The sequence below is a fragment of the Oryctolagus cuniculus genome, chromosome 19 (genome assembly GCF_964237555.1).
Source record: "Oryctolagus cuniculus chromosome 19, mOryCun1.1, whole genome shotgun sequence".
In the NCBI taxonomy this organism is placed as follows: Eukaryota; Metazoa; Chordata; class Mammalia; order Lagomorpha; family Leporidae; genus Oryctolagus; species Oryctolagus cuniculus.
The window spans coordinates 7322494-7341555 of record NC_091450.1 but is presented as its reverse complement, the minus strand read 5'-3'; the positions used below and the strand labels follow the sequence as shown (position 1 = coordinate 7341555).

At 51.0% G+C, this 19062-nt stretch overlaps 2 protein-coding genes across 2 annotated transcripts in view; one reads left to right on the top strand and one right to left on the bottom strand.

Moving 5' to 3' along the window:
• The window catches only part of TMEM219 (transmembrane protein 219), a 33780-nt gene extending 29863 nt beyond the window's left edge, over positions 1-3917 (bottom strand). Inside the window, exon 1 of the mRNA XM_070064886.1 lies at positions 3792-3917. The gene's annotated coding sequence lies outside the window, so the exon portion shown is untranslated. The remainder of the gene's footprint in view (positions 1-3791) is intronic.
• Positions 3918-12073: 8156 nt separating this feature from the next.
• The window catches only part of KCTD13 (potassium channel tetramerization domain containing 13), a 15520-nt gene continuing 8531 nt past the window's right edge, over positions 12074-19062 (top strand). Inside the window, exons 1-2 of the mRNA XM_002711870.5 lie at positions 12074-12831; positions 14780-14949. Coding sequence (XP_002711916.1) covers positions 12588-12831; positions 14780-14949 — 414 coding nt within the window. The 5' untranslated portion in view covers positions 12074-12587. The remainder of the gene's footprint in view (positions 12832-14779; positions 14950-19062) is intronic.

Here is a 19062-nt window from a genome sequence, read left to right as displayed (position 1 = left end):
TGAAAACACCCAGCAAAATGAGCATACGTTTGGCTCATGCTGTGGTGTAGTGGGTAAAGCCGCTGCCTGCAGTGCTGGCATCCCATAGGGGTGCTGGTTCCAGCCTCAGCTGTTCCATTTCCCATCCAGCTCTTTGCTAAGGCTTGGGAAAGCAGTGGAAGATGGCCCAAGTGCTTGGGCCCCACACCCGCATGGGAGACCTGGAAGAAGCTCCTTGTCGCTCCCCGTCTTCGTGGAGGAACAACACAGGATCCTGCGCTGTTCTTTTGTCTGCTCGGCCCTTCCCGGGTTTGCTGCTGGTTCTTCCCGGGTTGGCTACTGACCCTTCCACCTCCATGGAAGGGCAGTTCCCCCTGCCACTTTCCCCACTTCCGCGGGGGAGCGGCACACCGCCGGCCGGCTCTCTCGGGGGCTGCTCAGGTGTTCCTTCAGATAGATGTTCCCCTTAGATGTTCCTGGTGCATGTTGTCTCTCTCCTCCTTTATAGTCCTCTTCCACCAATCCCAACTCTGCTACCCACACGCCGAGTATGCTGCTCTCCTCCAATCAGGATCAGCTCCTGCTGTTTATTGGTTGAACTGGAGGCAGCTGTGTAGAAGCTGTTTCCTCCTCTCCCAGCATCATATTGTGGGAGAGCAGATGCATAGAATAAGTCTTTTTTTTTTTTTTTTTTTTTTGACAGGCAGAGTGGACAGTGAGAGAGAGAGACAGAGAGAAAGGTCTTCCTTTGCCGTTGGTTCACCCTCCAATGGCCGCCGCGGCCGGCGCGCTGCGGCCGGCGCACCGCACTGATCCGATGGCAGGAGCCAGGAGCCAGGTGCTTTTCCTGGTCTCCCATGGGGTGCAGGGCCCAAGCACCTGGGCCATCCTCCACTGCACTCCCTGGCCACAGCAGAGGGCTGGCCTGGAAGAGGGGCAACCGGGACAGAATCCGGCGCCCCGACCGGGACTAGAACCCGGTGTGCTGGCGCCGCTAGGCGGAGGATTAGCCTAGTGAGCCGCGGCGCCGGCCTAGAATAAGTCTTAATTCCAGTAACAGTCTAGTCCGAGTTGCTCCCCACAGCTCCTAGCTTCCAATCTGTTCAGCTCCAGCCTTTGTGGCCAATTGGGGAGTGAACCAGTGGATGGAAGATCTCTCTCTCTCTCTCTCTCTCTCTCTCTCTCTCTCTGCCTCTCCTTCTCTCTGTGTAACTCTGACTTTCAAATGAATAATTTTTTTAAAAAAGATGAGCATATCTTCGAACCAGTGATCCTTCTTTTCAGAATTTACCTGACACCCTCTTCATTCATGTGTTCCAAGATATTCATTACAGTCTTGTCTATAATTGACCAGAAATGACCTAATTGTCCCATGAGTGGGGAGGTAAACCAATTGTGGTACATTCATAATAGAAGACTAGGTAACCACTAAATAGGATGCGACAGGTCTACCTAAACAAGCATGGAGTAAGCTCCAAGATATACCAAGCAGAAACAGCATAAAATGGGGGGCTGGCACTGTGGCTCAGAAGATTAAAGCCCTGGCCTGGGGCACTGGCATCCCATATGGGCACCAGTTCGAGTCCTGACTACTTCACTTCCAATCCAGCTCTCTGCTATGGCCTGGGAAAGCAGTAGAAGATGGCCCAACTCCTTAGGCCCCTGCACCCATGTGGGAGACCCAGAAGAAGCTCCTGGTTCCTGGCTTCGAATCAGCTCAGCTCTGGCCGTTGTGGCCATATGGAGAGTGAACCAGTGGATGGAAGACCTCTCTCTCTCTTTGGCTCAACCTCTCTCTGTAACTCCGTCTTTCAAATAAATAAAATAAATCTTTTTAAAAAAATAAATAACATAAAGTAGGAAAGCATACATAGCATGTTAATGTTTATTTTTGCAAGGGGAATATGATTAGATACCTACATGCTTACATATGTATAAAATGTTTTGGAAAAGTAAACAAGACATTCTGGATAGTGATGGCCTCAAGAGAGAACTGAGCATTAGGGGTCAAGGTACAAAGAAAACGTATCTTACAATATTCTGTTGTTCACTTCTTTTTATCAGATGTATTACCTCTTCAATAACATAGTAATTTACTTATTTTTTTTAAAGATTTGTTTATTTATTTTAAAGTCAGAGTTACACAGAGAGAGGAGAGGCAGAGACAGAGAGAGAGAGGTCTTCCATCCGCTGGTTCACTTTCAAGTTGGCCGCAACAGCTGGAGCTGCATCGATCCAAAGCCAGGAGCCAGGAGCTTCTTCTGGTCTCCCATGTGGGTATAGGGGCCCAAGCACTTGGGCCATCTTCCACTGCTTTCCCAGGCCATAGCAGAGAGCTGGATTGGAAGTAGAGCAGCTGGGACTTGAACTGGCACCCATATGGGATGCCAGCACCACAGGCAACGGCTTTATCCCTTATGCCACAGCACTGGCCCCCTACTCATTTATTTTAATAACAAAACTGCTTATTGGACAGGAAGAGAGGAAAAATATTCAGCCTTTCCATTATGCCCTGGGCAGGGAAACGGGGGAAGAATTGATTGATAGGAAAAGGTCAAATCATTTTCAGCAGCTTCCATTCTCTCTCTCTCCCCCTCCCCCTTTTTGGTCACTTCTTTCAAATGGTGGCTTGGCCACAGAGGTATACTGGGATCTCAGGTTTATGGGCAGGTGAGAGAGGGACCAGGAGTGAGAATGGAGGCCTGAACTATGAACATGCTCTTGCCAAAGACCCAATCCTACGTGGCCATGGTCCCCTGGACTGTGCCCAATTTGAGCTGTCAAGATTAGACACATACCTGGTACATATGCATAGAATGTTCTGGAAACGTAATGAAGGACCTGGGGCAGAGGCAGCCAGAGACTCTGGCCAGAGGCTACTTTGTACATGGTGGTTCTGGGAGGGCATATGAAACAGCAGTTAAGAAGCATGCGATGCCCCCACATCCCAAGTCAGTGCCTGAGTTCTGAGTCCCAGCTCCGCCCCTGGCTCCAGCTCCCTGCTAACGTGCACCCTGGGAGATAGCACTGGTGGCTCAAGCACTTGGATTCCTGTCACCCACGTGAGAGACCTGGATTGAGTTTCCAGTTCCTGGCCATTCTGGGGGAGTGAACCAGTAGATGAACGCTCTCTGACTCTCAAATACATAAAATAAAAAATTTGAAATTAAAGAGAATGAGTACATACATTTAATAAACAAATGTAGTGCCTTTTCCAAACATCACTTTCTTCTATACCAAAGCCTGGTCTATCACAGCAAGCACAGGAAGATGGTCCTAGCTCCAGCACTGGCCAGGGGACTCCGGCATGGCAGGGGCCAGGGCTAACTTCAGTCGTAGGAAACCATGCTGACAGGCAGGGAAACCGAGGCAGAAAGCTTGGTTCACAGAGCAGAGGAAAGGAGAAAGACACAGGCCTGGCAGCCATAAGAGTTCCCTGGGCTCACGGCAGGCAGCGAGAGGAAGGCAAATCCCCCAGGTTTTTTTTTTTTTTTTTTTTTTTTTTTGAGAACAGATGAAGGGCACATTGGGTTGGAAAACAGTGGGGGTGCACAAAGGGAAGAGAGTGCAGTAGGGTGGTGCCAACTCCATCGCGTGGCCTAAAGCCTTTCCTGTCCCCTCCATCTCCACAGGCCAGAACAGCTGTCACAGGTCCCATCCCCTGCACTTAAAGACATTCCAGCCACTGCCTGGCGCGCCTTCCACACTGCAGAACTGATCCAGCCTTCAGAGACCCTCGGGAGAGGCAGGCCTGGGAGAACTTTCCCTGCGGCTCTTTGTCTCCATCCCAGCTCCCAGCAAGGAGTCCCTACCTGAGACAGCTCCACTTCCTCCTCCTCCAGAGCCAGCTTACAGTGAGAAGGCGGCACAATGCCACGGAGAAGCCCAGAAACCCCTCCAGACTGCTCGGCAGTCAGGCCAGCTTCATTCAGATGAACTTTGTTCCCTGAGTATCTGTTCATGGAGGTGCTCTTGTGTACTTGATTCCTGTTCCCATGGCGACGGGCTCGCGGGAGAAGGGAATGGGAATACATCGGCATCTTCCGGTAAAACAGGGATTTGACCTCATTTATAGTCAAACATGCAGCAGGCAACCTTGCGAATGGCACAGCACGAATCGCACACAGAGAGTTCTGAACGACTTAGAAGAGAACATTAAATATAATAGTGCATCTGGAAGTATGCGCTCTATTTCTGGTTCAACTTAGGTGCTTAATAGCTGGGGGCTGTTCATAGCAGCATCAACCTTACATCCGGAAGGAGAGAGGCCAGAAATCCTGCCAGCCAGCAGCCTTCCAGCCAAATCTAACCCACACCTGTTTTGTCTGATTGCAGAATGTTGAAAACTTGTTTGGAGTCAACTTTGAAAAAATCAATATCATTCACTGGAAAAAAAAAAATCTAGTCTCCAGTGCCCAGGCCTTTCTGTGTCAAGGTCACCAAGGACACACCTAAAATTGAACAAATTGGGACTGGCATTGTGATGTTCTGGGTTAAGCCGCTGCTGTAACACCGGCATCCCATACTGGAATGCCAGACCAAGTCCTGTTTGCTTTGCCTCAAATCTAGCTCCCTGCTAATACACCTAGACAAGCAACAGAAGGAGCTGCCGTCCCATATGGGTGCTGGTTGGAGTCCTGGCTGTTCCGCTTCCAGTGCAGCTCGCTGCTAATGCACCTGCACCCACATTGTAGATTCAGAAGAAGCTTCTGGCTCCTGGCTCCTAGCTTTGGCCTGGCCCAGCCCCAGTCCCAGCCCCACTGCAGTCATTTGGGAAGTAAACCAGAGAATGGAAGAGTGTTCTCTCTGTCTCTCTTTCTCTCTGTCTTGCACTCCCTTTGTAACTCTGCCTTTCAAATAGAACAAATAAATCTTAGTAGTGGAAGATTGCCCAAGTACTTGGGCCCCTGCCACCCATGTGGGAGACCTGGATGGAGTTCCTGGCTCTTGGCTTTCACCCAGGCCAGCCCCAGCCATTGAGGCTATTTGGGGAGTGAACCAGCAGATGGAAGATCTCTCTCTCTCTCTCTCTCTCTCTCTCTCTCTCACACACACACACACTCTGTTACTCTGCTTTTCAAATAAGTAAACAAATCTTTTTTTAAAAAAAATTGAACAAAGTTGGGTTGAGTCATTGCATCACAGGCAACCGTGAGAACCTCAATCACCTCAGTGTTGGAAATGACTTAGAGGACCAGCGCCTGTTGTAGCTTTCTGGGGGAGGTTCAAGGGAGGCATTGGGCTCTGGTCTGGATGCTAGCAGGAAGGGTATGAGTGGGTATCTTTATAAAAGATTGGTGATTTATTCATCTAATTTCTTTGAAAGCCTGATACACAGACATACAGGGAACACAAAGAGATCTCCCATCTGCTGGTTCACTTACCAAACACTTGCAACAGCTAGTGCTGGGCAAGGCTGAAGCCAGGAGCCTGGAACTCAGTCCAGATTTCCCATACGAGTGGTAGGAACCCTACACACTTGAGCCCTCACCTGCTGCTCCTCAGGGAGTGCACTAGCTGGAAGTTGGAATGGAGGACAGAGCGGAGATTTGAACCTTGGCACCCCAACACAGGAGGCAGGCATCCCAAGGGGCAGCTTAACCACTGACCCTAAGCTCATCCCCACATTTGAGTATCTGAACTTTTTATCTACAAGGTAAGAGGAAAGGAGCAAGATTAAATAGTTTGGGTAACTTCTTTTTTAAAAAATATAAATAGGGCCGGCGCCGCGGCTCACTAGGCTAATCCTCTGCCTTGCGGCGCCAGCACACTGGGTTCTAGTCCCGGTCGGGGCGCCCCTCTTCCAGGCCAGCTCTCTGCTGTGGCCCAGGAGTGCAGTGGAGGATGGCCCAAGTGCTTGGGCCCTGCACCCCATGGGAGACCAGGAAAAGCACCTGGCTCCTGGCTTCGGATCAGTGCAGTGCGCCGGCCGCAGCGCACTGGCCGCAGCGGCCATTGAAGGGTGAACCAACGGCAAAGGAAGACCTTTCTCTCTGTCTCTCTCTCTCACTGTCCACTCTGCCTGTCAAAAAATAAAAATAATAAAAAATAAAAATAAATTAAAAATAAATAGATTTGTTTGTTTATTTGAAAGACAGAGTTAGAGAGAGAGGGAGAAATAGAGAGGGAGAGGCCTTCCATCGGCTGGTTGACTCCCTAAATAGCTGCAACAACTGGCAAGGCTGAGGCAAGGAGCCTGTAACTATATCAGGGTCTCCCACATGGGTGCCAGGGGCCCAAGCACTTGGGCTACCTTCCGCTGCTTTCCCAGATGCCTCAGCAGGGAGCTGGATTGGAAGTGGAGCCGTGGGGATTTGAACCATTGCTCCTCCGGGGAGCTGGCATCGCAGGCAGCAGCCTAATCTTCTGTACCACAATGCCAGCCCCTGGATAATGTTCTTATGTCTGCATTCAGATATGAGTACAGAGTGCTCTTGTTTTTATCTTGATCCAGCACAGTCATACAGCAGCTGTGTCTCTGTAATGTTGCTGCTCTGTAAAACTGTCACGAGAAAACAGGAGCCTGGCTGTGTCACTCTGACTCCTGGCTGTGTCACTCTGACTCCTGTCAACATTAGAGACCGAGATGGCCATGCCAGGCTCACTGTGGGATGTCAGAGTCTACTTCCTCTTGCTCAGTGCCCCCTTGGCCAAGGCAGATGGAACCAGGCCTCAGGGCTTTAGTCCATTATTCAGCTTCTCCATGTTGCCGAGGTTCTGCTCATCAGGAGATTGTCAAAAGACTATCTATAAGCCAGCGCCGTGGCTCACTAGGCTAATCCTCCGCCTGTGGCGCCAGCACCCTGGGTTCTAGTCCCGGTTGGGGTGCCGGATTCTGTCCTGGTTGCTCCTCTTCCAGGCCAGCTCTCTGCTGTGGCCTGGAAGTGCAGTGGAGGATGGCCCAAGTGCTTGGGCCCTGCACCCCATGGGAGACCAGGAGAAGCACCTGGCTCCTGGCTTCGGATCAGCACGGTGCGCCAGCCGCAGTGGCCATTGGGGGGTGAACCAATGGAAAAGGAAGACCTTTCTCTCTGTCTCTCTCTCTCACTGTCCACTCTGCCTGTCCAAAAAAAAAAAAAAAAAAAAAGACTATCTATAGTTGGACGAAGGCTGTTCCCTCCTCCTTTTTTGTCACAGAATCCTGCAGCTTAACTCAGAAAATCAATATAAAAAACTGAGAAGGATTACATTATGAGAAAATTAACCCTGCTCTTCTACAAACCACAATACTATGTGGGCATTATTTTTACATGGCAAATTAAAATGTAAAGAACTGGTGCTGGCATTGTGGTGCAGTGGATTGAGGTGCCACTTGCGATGCTGGCATCCTGTATCTGAGTGCAGGTTCCAGTCCTGCTGCGTCACTTCTGATCCAACACCCTGCTAATGTATCTGGGAAAGCAGCAGAAGATGGCCCAAGTGCTTGGACCCCTGTCTTCCATGTGGGAGACCCGGGTGGAGTTCCTAGATCCTGGCTTTGGCCTGGTCTAGCCCATGCCATTGTAGCCAGTTGGGGAGTGAACCAGCAGATGGAAAATTCTCTCTCTCTCTCTCTCTCTCATATTTATTTATTTGAGAGGCAGAGTTACAGACAGAAAAAGGGAGAGACAGAAAGAGGTCTTCCATCCGCTGGTTCGCTCCTCAATGGCTGCAATGGCCAGGGCTGGGCCAGGCCAAAGTCAGGAACCAGGAGCCAGGAGCCAGGAGCTTCCTCCAGGTCTCCCACGTGGGTGCAGGGGTCCAAGGACTTGGGCCATCTTCCACTGCTTTCCCAGGCCACAGCAGAGAGCTGGATTGGAAGAGGAGCAGCCAGGACTCGAACTGGCGCCCATATGGGATGGCAGCGCCAGAGGCGGGGGCTCAAATAACTATGCCACAGCGGCGGCCCCAACAAAATAAATCTTAAAAAAAATTAAAGAACTAGATGATACCAAAAAGTCTTCTTTTGTCTTAGTACTAAAGCCTTTTCTTATCTTGTAACTAGAATAACAAAGGCTATTACATAAATACACATTTCAGTGCCCACAAAGGAAACATACATTTTAATAACATTTTATTTCTTCTAGACATTTCTGACTATTTAACTGGACGAGATTTCCCTAGAGTGTACACATAAAACGGAACAACTTTCTGATTAGTTCATCTTTAATACTTTTGAAGAAAAAAGTGAGAGGGAACTACTTCTGATGAATATGAAATTATCATTCTAAAACGCTAAAATTTATTCCTTCTGCAAAGACAGGGAAGACTGTTTAAATGTGGAAAAATAGATTTCTACACACACAGAGAGAATGACATTATAGCTGATTTTAAAAAGTATCTTAGGCATTTGGCAGTGTAATGGAGCTATGTGTTTTAAGTCTGCTTTGGGGGCAGCTGTCATGGGACAGTGGATTAAGCATCCTATATCAAATGCTAGTTGGAGTCCCAGCTGCTCCACTTCTGATCCAACTCCCTGCTAATGTGCAATGGAAGATGGCTGAGATACTTGGGTCCCTGTCACCCATGTGAGAGACCAGGATAGAATTCCTGGCTCCTGGCTTCATCCTGACCCAGCCCTGGCCATTGTGACCATTTGGAGAGTGAACCAGTAGAGAAGTCTCTCTCGTTTCTCTCCCTTACCCTCTCTCTGTCACTCTGCTTTTAAAACAAATAAATATTTTTCTTTTAAAGCAAATTTAAAAAAAACTTAGGAGAAGACGGCCCAAGTGCTTGGGCCCCTGCACCTGCGTGGGAGACCTGGAAGAAGCTCAAGGCTCCTGGCTTTGGATCAGCTCAGCTCTGGCCATTGCGATCATTTGGAGAGTGAACCAGCAAATGGAAGACCTCTTTCTCTTTCTCTCTCTTTCTCCCCCTCCCCCTGCCTCTCTGTAATTCTGCCTTTCAAACAAATAAATAAATCTTAAAAACAAACAACTTCGGCATCTGGCAGTGTAACGGAGCTGTGTCATTTAAAAGTCAGCTTAGGGGCAGCACTGTGGTGTAGCAGAGTCCTGGATGCTCCACTTCCCATTCAGCTCCCTGCTCATGCGCCTGGGAAAGCAGCAGAAGATGATCCAAGTGCTTGGGCCCCTGCACACACGTGGGAGATCTGGAAGAAGCCCCCGATTCCTGGCTTTAGCCTGGCCCTGCCCTGGCTATTACAGCCTTCTGGAGAGTGAACCAGCAGATAAAAGATTTCTCTGTCTCTCCCCCACCCCGCCTCTATGTAAGTCTGCCTTTCAAATTAATATATGTCTTCCCTTTTTATTTATTTATTTTTTTTTTTTTGACAGGCAGAGTGAACAGTGAGAGAGAGACAGAAAGGTCTTCCTTTTGCCGTTGGTTCACCCTCCAATGGCCGCCATGGCTGGCGCACTGCGGCCGGCACATCGAGCTGATCTGAAGGCAGGAGCCAGGTGCTTCTCCAGGTCTCCTATGGGGTGCAGGGCCCAAGCACTTGGGCCATCCTCCACTGCACTCCTGGGCCACAGCAGAGAGCTGGCCTGGAAGAGGGGCAACCGGGACAGAATCTGGTGCCCCGACCGGGACTAGAACCCGGTGTGCCAGCGCCACAAGGCAGAGGATTAGCCTAGTGAGCCGTGGCGCCAGCCTTGATCAAGGCTTTGAAATAGTGACCTGGGACAAAGTTTGTCCAAAGGACACGGATCTGAAAATCTCTTCTGAATTATACAGCTTCTGGGGCTGGCTGTAGGAGAAAGTTTTTGGCCTTTTATTGATGGAGGAATTTGTCCAGTTAATTTGGATATCAAATCAGACTCTGGGGCCAGCACTGTGGCTCACTAGGCTAATCCTCCACCTGCGGCGCCGGCACCCTGGGTTCCAGTCCCGGTTGGAGCACCGGATTCTGTCCTGGTTGCTCCTCTTCCAGTCCAGCTCTCTGCTGTTGCCAGGGAAGGCAGTGGAGGATGGCCCAAATGCTTGGGCCCTGCACCCGCATGGGAGACCAGGAGGAAGCACCTGGCTCCTGGCTTCGGATCGGCGCAGCGCACTGGCCATGGCGGCCATTTGGGGGGTGAAGCAACGGAAGGAAGACCTTTCTCTCTGTCTCTCTTTCTCTCACTGCCTAACTCAACCTGTCAAAACTCTGGGATGCTAACGAGTCCCTAAGCAGTTGTCATTCCCAACCTCCTAAAGGGACAAATAGTACAGTCATTAGAGATTAAGCAGTCATAGGCTGTGACACCCCTAAAAATCCAGGCCTGCACACTTGTCTTGTCCAAATAGATTTTTCCTCTTTAAGACGAACAACATTCAAAATGGCAGGCAGGCAGAGGCAGGTGTTTGGCTTAGGAGCTGAGATGCCTGGGTCAGAACTCCTGCGTTCAGTGTCCACTTCTGAATCCTGATTCCTGTTTCTTGCTAGTGCAGACCCCGTGAGGCAGCTGTGATGGCGCACATAGTTGGGCTTCTGCCACTCACCAGGGAGACCTGGATGGAGTTCTGACTTGGGTAGGCCCAGACTCAGCCATTGTGGGTATCTCTGTCTCTCAAATAAAAATCGAATAATCCAGACAAGCAGACAGACCATAGGAACAGCCTAAAACAAAACAAAACAAAAACAAAAACAAATTTCACTAAGAGAAAATAAAAACCTGATCAGATAACCAAAAATTCCAAGGGTGAAAAAACAAACCAAATGCTTAAAGAGTCTCAACCAATTATCAGAGCTCAATTTGGCAAGAACTCACCTTGCAGTCATGGGCAGGATGACACCTCAAACACGGCCGACACACGTGGGATTCCAAATAGGCATACAATGACTAGAGCTAAGGGACCCCAGGCCAAGGCAGTGAGAGCTTCGGCTGAACCCCTGCGGATTCTCCATGTCTGAGTGCTCTTCAGGGAGGGACCATCAGGAACGCACTTGTGATAGAGTAAGAGAGGCCAAACACAGATGCCCGGTGGGAAGGATTTGGGCTTGCTGTGGGATGTCCTAGGAGGGCTCAGGGAAGGGGGCTTTGCTCTAGGCTGCACGTTGACAGGAGGCAAACTCGTTCTTTTCAGTTAGCTTACCGACGTCAGCTGGAAGAGGACAGGACTGAATGATGGCAAAAGCTGTGCTTGTTCAAGAAGCGGCTGTCCCTCACCCAGTGGTGGAAGGGGTCATGTTAGACCATGTTGGTGGTCTGTAGTATGCGATTGTTTTTGGGTTCAGACATGATTAGGGAATGGGCTTTTTCTCCACCCACCCGTCACTGAGTGACCTCGTCGGAGGTTGTTCAGTGAAATTGTTCGTGCTCAACGGGACATCACCGAAGCCCGGCTGTGGGTGTGGGTGCCAAGCCAGTGCCTGGCAACACCAAGGCTTTCTGGAAGGAAGAGTGCAAATCGGCTCCAGCTGTCAGGAGTTGCCTCTCTTTTCCTCTGCTACACTTGAAAGTCAGAATTGGCGACCCCTTTTGGTAGAACCTGCGATCTCTGGTTCATAACAGGCCCATTTCTCCTTGATACCTTACGACTGGCCCACTTTGCTCATTCGCCTTCCTACCATCTCCTGCAGGCATTTAAATGTGCACCCCTGGGGTGGCCATCCGGTGCAGCAGTTGAAGATGCCAGTTGGGACTCCTGCATCCAACCCATATTGGAGTTCCTAGGTTCGAGTCCCATCTCTGCATCCAATTCCAGCTTCCTGCTCATGTGCACCCTGGCAGGCAGCAGCCGATGGCTCAAGTATTGGGGTCCTTACCACCCACATGGAAGCCCTAGGCTGAGTTCCTGGCTACCTCCCAGGGGATGGGTGGCAAAGTTGAAACCAGAGCTCTGACCCTGTGTCTGGTCTTCTTCCAGCTAACCTCCCTGGCCAGACGTGAAGGCGCATGATTAAAACCATCTCTCTCTGTGCCTCTAACCCGGGTGCGGGTCAGGTCAGCTAAGAACACGTCTCTCCCACCACAGTTTTCGTGAACAGTGCGTTCTTTCTCTCCGGGTTGGGTGCTAGGTATCACATTACCCGGGAGTCTATTTGTCCGTCGGCTCCGGCCACCCCGGAAGTGCTCTCTGCTGAGACACCAAGCCTTTCCTGCCTGAGGTCTCGGCACCTGCGCTCCCTCTCAGCTCCAGCTCAGCCCTAGCACCGCCGCCGCCTGCTTTAACACTTCCCGCCTCGGGGCTCTGTTCTCCTATCCTGTCAGGGTACGGGGCTTGGGAAGTGGACACTGCCAACACCCGTCCTCTCTGAGCGAGGTTTCCCTTCATGCCCACGAAGTTCGGGGAGCAGAGACCCCATCACGGCCCGGGAATTTCGCTTTCCACGTCCGGCAGGGGTCCGCGCCCTTCCTCAGCCTCATCTCTCCGGTTCCTCATCCTGCTGGGGCAACGCAGTCCGCCAGCGAACTCGCTCCCTAGACGACTGCGCATGCTCTGCACTCGCGGCCACGCCCCCAGGATCAGGGGCGGGGCCTGGCCGCGCCTGCGCAGATACCCGGCGCCTACTTCCGGGTGGTGCGAGCGCAATGGACGGAAGGGCCAGTGTTTTGGAGTAGCGGCGGCGAGTGGGCGTGTACGCCGGACTGTGTGGCTGGAGAGCCGGGATCCCGGGGTCTGTGGGAGCAGGCCGGAGGACACGGATAGAACCTGGGATCGCTGCTTGCCCGCCGCCACCTGGCATGTCGGCCGAGGCCTCGGGCCCGGCGGCTGCCGCGGCCCCGTCGCTGGAAGCCCCTAAGCCCTCGGGTCTCGAGCCTGGCTCCGCCGCCTACGGTCTGAAGCCGCTGACCCCGAACAGCAAGTATGTGAAGTTGAACGTGGGCGGCTCGCTGCACTACACCACGCTGCGAACCCTCACGGGACAGGACACCATGCTCAAGGCCATGTTCAGCGGCCGGGTGGAGGTGCTCACCGACGCCGGAGGTAGGCGCGCCGCCCGGAGACCCCGGCGCCCCGGCTCGCTTTCCCTAGGCTTTCGTCGCCCAGCCTTCTCGTGCCCCTTCCCCGTCTCACGTCTCCCCTCCCTCCGGCCCCTGCCCCCTCGCGTAACCTCTGACTCTTCCAGGCACCACCGTGCCCTTCACCATCCCCGTCACCAGCTCTTCCACCCCTCACCCCTCGTCTGGGAAGACGTGAGAGCCAGCCCTGCCGCCAGCAGCGGCCCTCCGGGCAGCCTCCCTCAGTGTCCCGCCCCCCACCCCCAGCCTTTTGTTCCCCTCTGCGTGGAGAGCTGTCCGTGTCTCTGTGGTCCCCTGACACAGGTCCCTGAACACTCTAGGGCTCATCAGTAAATGCATACTGTAGCAGGAGAAGGAGATGATGGGGAGTTCCCTTGGCAGGTGAATCTTAACCCTCTTGGAGGGTCGCATTGAGGCTTGCGTGGCGCGTGCCCAGGTTTGCTTCAGGGGGGCTGGGGTTTCAGAAGAGGTTAATAGGAGAGGGCAGGAAAATTCAGAAGTGGGGAGAAGATACCAAGGCAAACCATTCATTCATTCATTCATTCAGTATTTGTAAAGTTCCAGTTAGTGCTGGAGAGACTTTGGTGAGGGGATCTGACAAGATGAGTCTTTTTAGGGAGTTAGGGGTGGGGCACAATAAATAAAGCGATAAGTAAACAAACAGCATACAACTGTAACTGCAGGGAGTAAAAGTCCTGTGAAGACCGTACAGCTTAAATGGGCAGTGAGTGGCTTAGACGGTTTGAATAGGATGATTGGCGTTAACATTAGGGGTTGGAGGTTTATTAATAAGGTAATTATGCACGAGGGCTTCAAAAAGTTCATGGAAAAGTGGAATGAAAAGTAAGCTTATTTTGGTGCGGAGAAGTTTGGAGGCCAGGTGTATGAGGGGTCTTCAGAAAGAAAATGGAAAATGCATGCCACAAGGAAACTTTTCATGGGTTTCAAACATTTTCTGTGCCTGAATAAACTTAGCCATTCATTATATATATATATTTTTTTAACAGGCAGAGTGGACAGTGAGAGAGAGAGACAGAGAGAGAGAAAGGTCTTCCTTTTGCCATTGGTTCACCCTCCAATGGCTGCCGCGGCCGGCGCACCGCGCTGATCCGATGGCAGGAGCCAGGTACTTATCCTGGTCTCCCATGGGGTGCAGGGCCCAAGGACCCGGGCCGTCCTCCACTGCACTCCCGGGCCATAGCAGAGAGCTGGCCTGGAAGAGGGGCAACCGGGACAGAATCCGGCGCCCCAACCGGGACTAGAACCTGGTGTGCCGGCGCCGCTAGGCGGAGGATTAGTCTATTGAGCCTCAGCGCCGGCTCATTCCATTTTTTTAAAAAATATATTTATTTACTTGAGAAGCAAAGTTACAGACAGAGAGAGGGGTCTCCCATCAGCTGCTTCACTCACCAAATGGCCACCACGGCTGGAGCTGGGCAGATCTGAAGCTAGGAGCCAGGAACTTCTTCCATGTGTCCCACATGGGTGCAGGGGCCCAAGAACTTGGGCCATCTTCCCCTGCTTTCCCAGGCCATAGCAGAGAGCTGGATCAGGAGTGGAGCAGCCAGGACTCGAACTGGTGCCCATATGGGCTGCTAGCACTATGCAGACGAATGCTCAACCTACTACGCCACAGTGCCAGCCCCTAGTAATTGCATTTGTACGTGACCTTTCTGAAGTACCTGCAGCGTAAGAACTTTCTCTCTGTGAGAGCCTTCCCACTGTAGAAGAGATTCAGGAGGGAATGAGGGGAGAACGCACGGGGGATGTTTGAAAGGGGGCTCCTTGACCTGGCCAAGGTTTGAGACAGATCGGTTTTCAGACTTTCTTGTGGCCATGGGATTCTTTTTTCATAAAGATCGAGCAGCTTCAGGGCCCACGGCAAAGCCACCCTCCCTCCTGCCTCTCCCCAGGCTGGGTGCTGATTGACCGGAGCGGCCGCCACTTTGGTACCATCCTCAACTACCTGCGGGACGGGTCTGTGCCACTGCCTGAGAGTGCCCGAGAGCTGGGGGAGCTGCTGGGCGAGGCGCGCTACTACCTGGTACAGGGCCTGATCGAGGACTGCCAGCTGGCCCTGCAGGTGAGGGCCCTCCCCTCCCTCCCCGGTTCCTGTGCCCGCGTCCCCGGGAGCACGGCCTAAGCCGTTAGATACCAGAATGGGAAAAAGGATACCTGGGGTCCTGCCCGGAGAGCCCGGCTGTGACTGGCTGTTGCCCCAGAGAACTGGGGGGAGGGCGGGACTGTCCCTCAGGCAGGTCCCCTCACTGCCTCACGCTGAGACCCTTGCGATGGTTAAATAACTGCTCTCTGCTGCTTGCTGTTCCTGCCCAGCCAACCCAGCTGTTACAGGACCACTTGAGCAATTACCCTCCAACACAGCCCCTGGGCTGTCCTCTCCCCTGCCCAGGAACCCTGCACAGTTCCTAGTGCCACTAGAGGGAGAACACCTACGTTGGAGTTGGGATCGTGATGTGCTGCGATCCTGGGAGGCGGCGGCGCCCCCCATCCCTCACCCTCTGGGGCCCTCCTCCTCTGGGACGTTTTATCTAGCATTGAACTCCTTCCCTCAAGTGAAAGCCCCTGGAAGCAGGAGCTGCTCCCAGTCCAATAGGGCCAGGGTTTCCACAGCCCCACCTGCTGGTCCCTGCTTCTGTGGTTCCCTGCGGGTTCTGAGGAGCGGGGCTTAGAAAGCACAGCCAGGACACAGGGGTTGGTGTCGCCTCCCCAGAGCTGACTGGGTCAGTTCCTACCTCCTACGTTCTGACCACGTATTCCAGGAGATAGGGGACTGAGGAAAAGCAGTCCACGGTAATGGGCTACAGAAAGCTCTAGTCTGTTCTGTCTCTACAGTGTTAAAGTGTTCATTATTTTATGATACAATAGTAGTAGGAGATTATAAGAGTTTCTTTTTATGTATTTTTATAGATTAAAAAATGGCAGCTCTGAACAACTTTCTGTTATCTCTACAAGTATTTATTGGTTCTTAAAATCCAAAGGTATAAACAATTACCATGGTTTTCAAACTCTTTGATTGCAGCCCCTAGGAAGGAAAAATGCATTTTAGAGTCACGTGTATATAACTAAAAAAGTGTCATAAAATGATACTTGTAGGATACTCTATTTATTTATTTATTTATTTCCAATGCTGTTTGGGACCCATTAAACTTACTTCATGATCCATTAGTGGGTTTCCAGTTGTGGTTTGAGAAACACTGCATGGGCTCCGTGAAGCGCATTCTTGCTTTATAGTTTAAATTGGAGCTGACATGATCGCACACCCAGCGTGTGTCTGGAGAGATTCCGCCCTCTGCTTCTGTCTGCCGCTTGTTCCTGAGTTCGACATAAAGAGGAGCAGGATGGTCGGATGGTCCATCCAAGGTGGAAGAGGCCAGCATGCAGCAGACGGCAGGTTCAGCCCCAGTATTCTGACCCCCAAGTGCGGTGCTTTCCTCCTGTGCTCCGCTGCCCCCGTTCCAGGCTCCCCTGAGACTGTCCCTGCCCCTCCCCGCCAGCTCTGCACACGCCATGTGTGCCATTGGCCAGCACCGGCCTGTGCAGATCTTTTCCCTTTCATTTCAATTTACCCCGCCCAGTCCCCTGCCCACTGCCCTTTTCCCCAGGGGCACCCGTCCTAGTCTAGTGTTTGGATACAGATGCTTGGATTGTGTTTGTACCCTGGAAAAGCTAAAGCTTTGTTTTATATACATTTCCAAACACAGCACTGAGTAATGGGTCATGTTGTGTTTCATAGTTTGTCAGTACAATACTTTTTTTCAAGATCTATCTGCACTGTTGCGTGTGCACCTGGTTCTTTGCTTCTGATGGCTGCCCAGGAATCTATGGGCTTCATGCCCCCCCCCCCCATTTTCTTTATACATTCCCTTGAGACTGGAGACCTAGATGGTCTCCCACTTCCTGCCCTCACAGACAGTGCCCCTGTGAGCAGCCTTGTACCCATCCTCTGTGGTCCTGTGCAGAGTTTCTCGCGATTGTAGCTGGCAGTGTGATGGCTGGGAGTTTCAGTGTCACCGGGTTGCTCTCCCGGATGGCTGTAGTACCTCTGCTCTCACTGAAGCACACACGGATGGCTGGGAGAGTGATCCTGCCTTAATTTGCTGCCTCTGAGCGCTAATGAGGTCGAGCATCGTTTCCTGCACACACTCACTAGCTTTTTCGGTGTCCCCTTCTGTGAGTGCTGCTTCATCTGCCTTGCCGAGTTTCCCGCTCAGCTTCCTGCTTTCTCTTAGAGCTTTGGCAGGAAAGTGCAGCATATTGCAGTTTAGTTTGTAGGGAGAATTAAGCCATCTTACAGAAAGCCATGTTTTATACATGCCTTAGGCACGTGTTATACATAATCCATTTTCTCCCACGCATCTGGCATGGTGCTATTTACCTACCATCCTTAGGAGAGTTCAGAAAATGCTCATATGATTTGCTAGGTTGTAAGATTCAGATGAAAAACCCCAGATGAGAAAAACACGTTATAGATATTAACTCTTAGGCAGTTTTCGATATTGCCAATATTTTCTCTTAGGATGTTACCTATCTCTGGCATCTAGTATTTGGTAAGTTTAGTGTTTAATATTTAGTAGATTGATATTTAATTTTTTCTTTTTTCTTTTTTTTTTTGTTTGACAGAGTTATAGACAGTGAGAGAGAGAGACAGAGAGAAAGGTCTTCCTTCCATTGGTTCACCCCCCAAATGGCCGCCATGGCCGGCGCTGCACCCATCCGAAGCCAGAAGCCAGGTGCTTCTCCTGGTCTCCCATGCGGGTGCAGGGCCCAAGCACCTGGGCCATCCTCCACTGCACTCCCAGGCCACAGCAGAGAGCTGGACTGGAAGAGGAGCAACCGGAACTAGAACCTGGCGCCCATATGGGATGCCAGCGCCACAGGTGAAGGATTAACCAAGTGAGCCACGGCGCCGGCCCCTAATTTTTTTTCTTTATTTTTTTCTCATTTTGTTTGAAAGGCAGGGAGAGAAAGAGTTTCTATCTGCTGGTTGCTTCCCCAAAGGCCTGCAATAGCTAGGAGGAAGCCAGGCCAACCTAGGGGCCTAGAACTCAGTCTAGACATCGTGTGGGTAGAAGGGACCCAGGTACTTGAACTCTCACCCGCTGCCTCCAGGGTGCCTAACAGCAGGAAGCCAGACTCTGAGGGAGAGCCGGGACTCCAGCTCAGGCGCTCGGTGTGGGGTGTGGGCGCCCCAAGTGCATATTAGTCACTGTGTTACATGCCTACCCCAGGTTCCTTGATATTTTAAATTACAAATGACCATTTTTTTAAATTTCTGCAGCAGTATTTATGAATTGTAGAAGTGAACAAATACAGATAACTAATAAAATAAAAGCACCAAATATATATATTTTCCAGGTATGTGTGGATGTGGATGTGGATGTTTTTACCAAAATACAATCATGTTGTATCTACTGTTTCGCTATCTGCTTTTTTTCTTTTTTTGGTGTTGTTAATAATTGACATCTTTCCATCTCAATACAATTTCCATTTCATGTTAGGGCACACTCCAGTTTCTCTAGTTGTTCCAGAAATGGTTTTCATAGCTGGATCATCTAAACCAGGATCCAGTCCTTGCCCTCGCATTAAGTCTGGTTGTCGTTTCTGTTACGTCTCTGCCAATCCAAGCCAGTTCTTTTTTCTCATCGTGCTGACTTGTCGAAGAGCCCGCCAGTTGTCCTGGAGGATGGCCCACTTTCCAGACCTGCTGGCTGTTCACTTGTGGTGTCGTTTGGTCTGTCACCCTACCCTATGGAATTTCCTGTAAGCTAGACCACAGATTTGAAGGCTTGATAGTAAGCCTTTGAGTTAGAATACATTTTAGGTAACATGCTGTATTTCTTTTTGGGTTACCCCAAGACTCCCATAATATTGCTGATCTTACCCGTGATTAATGATACCAGGAACTGGCCCCTGGATTCAGGCGCTAGAAGTTTGATTCCTTCCGTGTTGCCAGCCATAGAGCAATCTGGGTGGTACTGCAGGTGCCCAGTATGCATTGCAGTTACCTCTCAACAGCAACACAACTGATAATTCTTGACTGAATCCATAATTTCAGTAGGGCTGTAGAATGATTGTAATTCTATCATTTCTTGAATCTTACTACAGGGAATTATTTGTAAAGTCATCTTTTCCATTGTCAGCTTGAGAAATTGTTGGGTTTTTTTAAAATGCTTGG